Consider the following 2,091-nt stretch of genomic DNA (forward strand, 5'->3'; position numbering starts at 1 on the left):
ATACGTTCAGTGTTCAGCTACGAAGATAATATACAAACTACGAGAATTCTTTGGCAGGCCACTTTAGGTGGAAAGATACAACTGTACTACATTGACCAAAGAATCAGCTTGGTAGTAGTTAACTGATAAAAGGCATGTAATCTTACCCCAAGGATAGTTGCAATGAGAAGAATTATTCCGGTCAACCATGCTAGAGTCAGCCTAACAAGTAAAACTTGAGCGATAATGATGGCTGGACGTGGGATTCCCTCTACTTCCTCCATTGAGCGTGCAGATGAACGAGAAGACCCAATGCTCAGTAGATTTTCTGAAACTTGATTTACTCTCTCATCAAGGACAATCACCCCAACAATTTGGCCTGCAAGAGCCCATAAATCTCTAAGCTTACTTAAAAATACAGTTAAGAAAAAGAGACATGTTCAAGAGGACTAAGTAATTAGTCTTTCCGTTGAAAATATTTCAGTCTAAGAGTCCACCATCTTTAAAGACGAGTTTATTAAATCATAGAGACAACTCACCTTTATGAGACGTCTCCAACAGTTCAAATAGCTTTGATAGGGTGGCAAGCAAGACACTCATCCCTTGCTTAGCCATACCTTGTCCATACTCCTGTGCTAAAGCCTGTAATTTCCAGAGAGAGTAATAAATGATATTAGACACTGACAAGCTTTGCAAAAAACACACAAAGACAAGTACAATAACAAGACAGTTGAAAAATAAGACATTTTCAATGTTAATTAACTTAAAGTAGCAGCAAAGTCTACAAACTGTCACGTTTATTGATACTTTGATCACATAAGAGAACAAATCATTGAAAAAGGCAGTTAGAAAGATAAACTCATAACGAGGTCCTTATTAGTCTTACGGTCCTTTGGATACAACAAGGAGACAGATAGTTTAAACGACTACCACCAACTCAAAAAATTTCCAGTTCCCTGAATTCTTATCATGACTCAGTTTCGAATTATCTATTATTCCTAAAATAGCTAAGCAGAAGTAGCCGAAAAAAGAGTGCACAACCAACAACCATTACGGGTCAATGGAAATATCATAAGTTTTCCAGTGATTTAAAGGAGATATATTTACGTATACATTGAGCTTCCCACCCTCCAATATACATATATCATAACTAAGACACTGAGAAAACCGGAAGAAAACAGAACAATGAAAAATGAATGCCCTTACATCGATACCACCAAAGCGTCCAACTGTCAATTCAGCAGTTCTCTCAATATCATGAGATAAATCATCATGAACGCTGACAGCTCGTCTGATATTCTGATATAGACCCAAAAGGTTCAATACAAATTTCCTCTCTGCTTCCTGCCCAGGATAACAAAAGTCATATGCCTTCTTCATACGGAAATCACAATATCTAGAGGCAATGCAGGAACATTTTCAATGTAAAATCCTATAATTTGATGAAGTTAAGGATATTACCTTTTCTAAATTGAACTCCACATTAGCACCCCCAGCCAGAGAGACACTCAACAATCCAGACAATGGTTCAGCAGAGCCAGCAACATATGATCCACCCAACCAAGATGCCTAAGGATATTATAACCACACGGTTAACTGGTGGTCACGTTAAAATTAACAAAGAAAACAATAGTGTGTTAGCACTTATAATGACAGGTGCTGTTAACTTACAAAATCATTGATGTCCTTGTCAGTCACGTCAGATGAAGGTTCATTGACAGACACAACAACCACTTCACTGTCTGCAGAATTATGAACACATTGTCAGAATACATCCAAAACAAGACTCAACCCAAATGCAGAAAATAGAAACTAGTCATGCTCATTGGATAGTTCTGCTATTCAAGCTATCACAGCACCTGAGAGTTCAATATCAGCTTTGGAAGAGTCAGACTTTATATTGCTCCTTATGGCATTTCCCAAGAAAGAATGACTGGGGTTCGTTTCCACAAGCGCATCTGCAAGTAAATAATAAACACTTGAATGTATTACAGTTTTAAATTTCTGGCTCATGTCAGAAAACTAAAGCTATCCAGTGTATTATTCCCATACCATCAGCTCCAGCGATTTCTAGCACAAAAGCAGCCTGAGGCCTCTCAAATGGATTAGGTT

The 2,091-nt window shown here is 37.8% G+C and overlaps 1 protein-coding gene across 1 annotated transcript; it reads right to left on the reverse strand.

Moving 5' to 3' along the window:
• LOC104707304 lies at nt 87–1,992 on the reverse strand. Its single transcript, XM_010423632.1, has 6 exons — nt 1,839–1,992; nt 1,651–1,721; nt 1,441–1,548; nt 1,186–1,323; nt 519–621; nt 87–358 (listed from the first exon to the last, which is right to left on the reverse strand). The coding sequence occupies exons 1-6, from the start codon at nt 1,990–1,992 to the stop codon at nt 87–89; spliced, it is 846 nt and encodes a 281-aa protein (XP_010421934.1).

The sequence above is a fragment of the Camelina sativa genome, chromosome 1, assembly GCF_000633955.1.
Source record: "Camelina sativa cultivar DH55 chromosome 1, Cs, whole genome shotgun sequence".
Taxonomy (NCBI): Eukaryota; Viridiplantae; Streptophyta; class Magnoliopsida; order Brassicales; family Brassicaceae; genus Camelina; species Camelina sativa.

Excerpts from the sequence above, each read along its gene's own strand:
- LOC104707304 (XM_010423632.1), bottom strand. The coding sequence starts at position 1,992 with ATGAGCCAGAAATTTAAAACTGTAATACATTCAAGTGTTTATTATTTA. Across the intron at positions 1,722-1,838 it reads AGCTGATATTGAACTCTCAG|ACAGTGAAGTGGTTGTTGTG; the intron begins GTGCTGTGATAG and ends ATAATTCTGCAG. Across the intron at positions 359-518 it reads GTTGGAGACGTCTCATAAAG|GCCAAATTGTTGGGGTGATT; the intron begins GTGAGTTGTCTC and ends GGGCTCTTGCAG.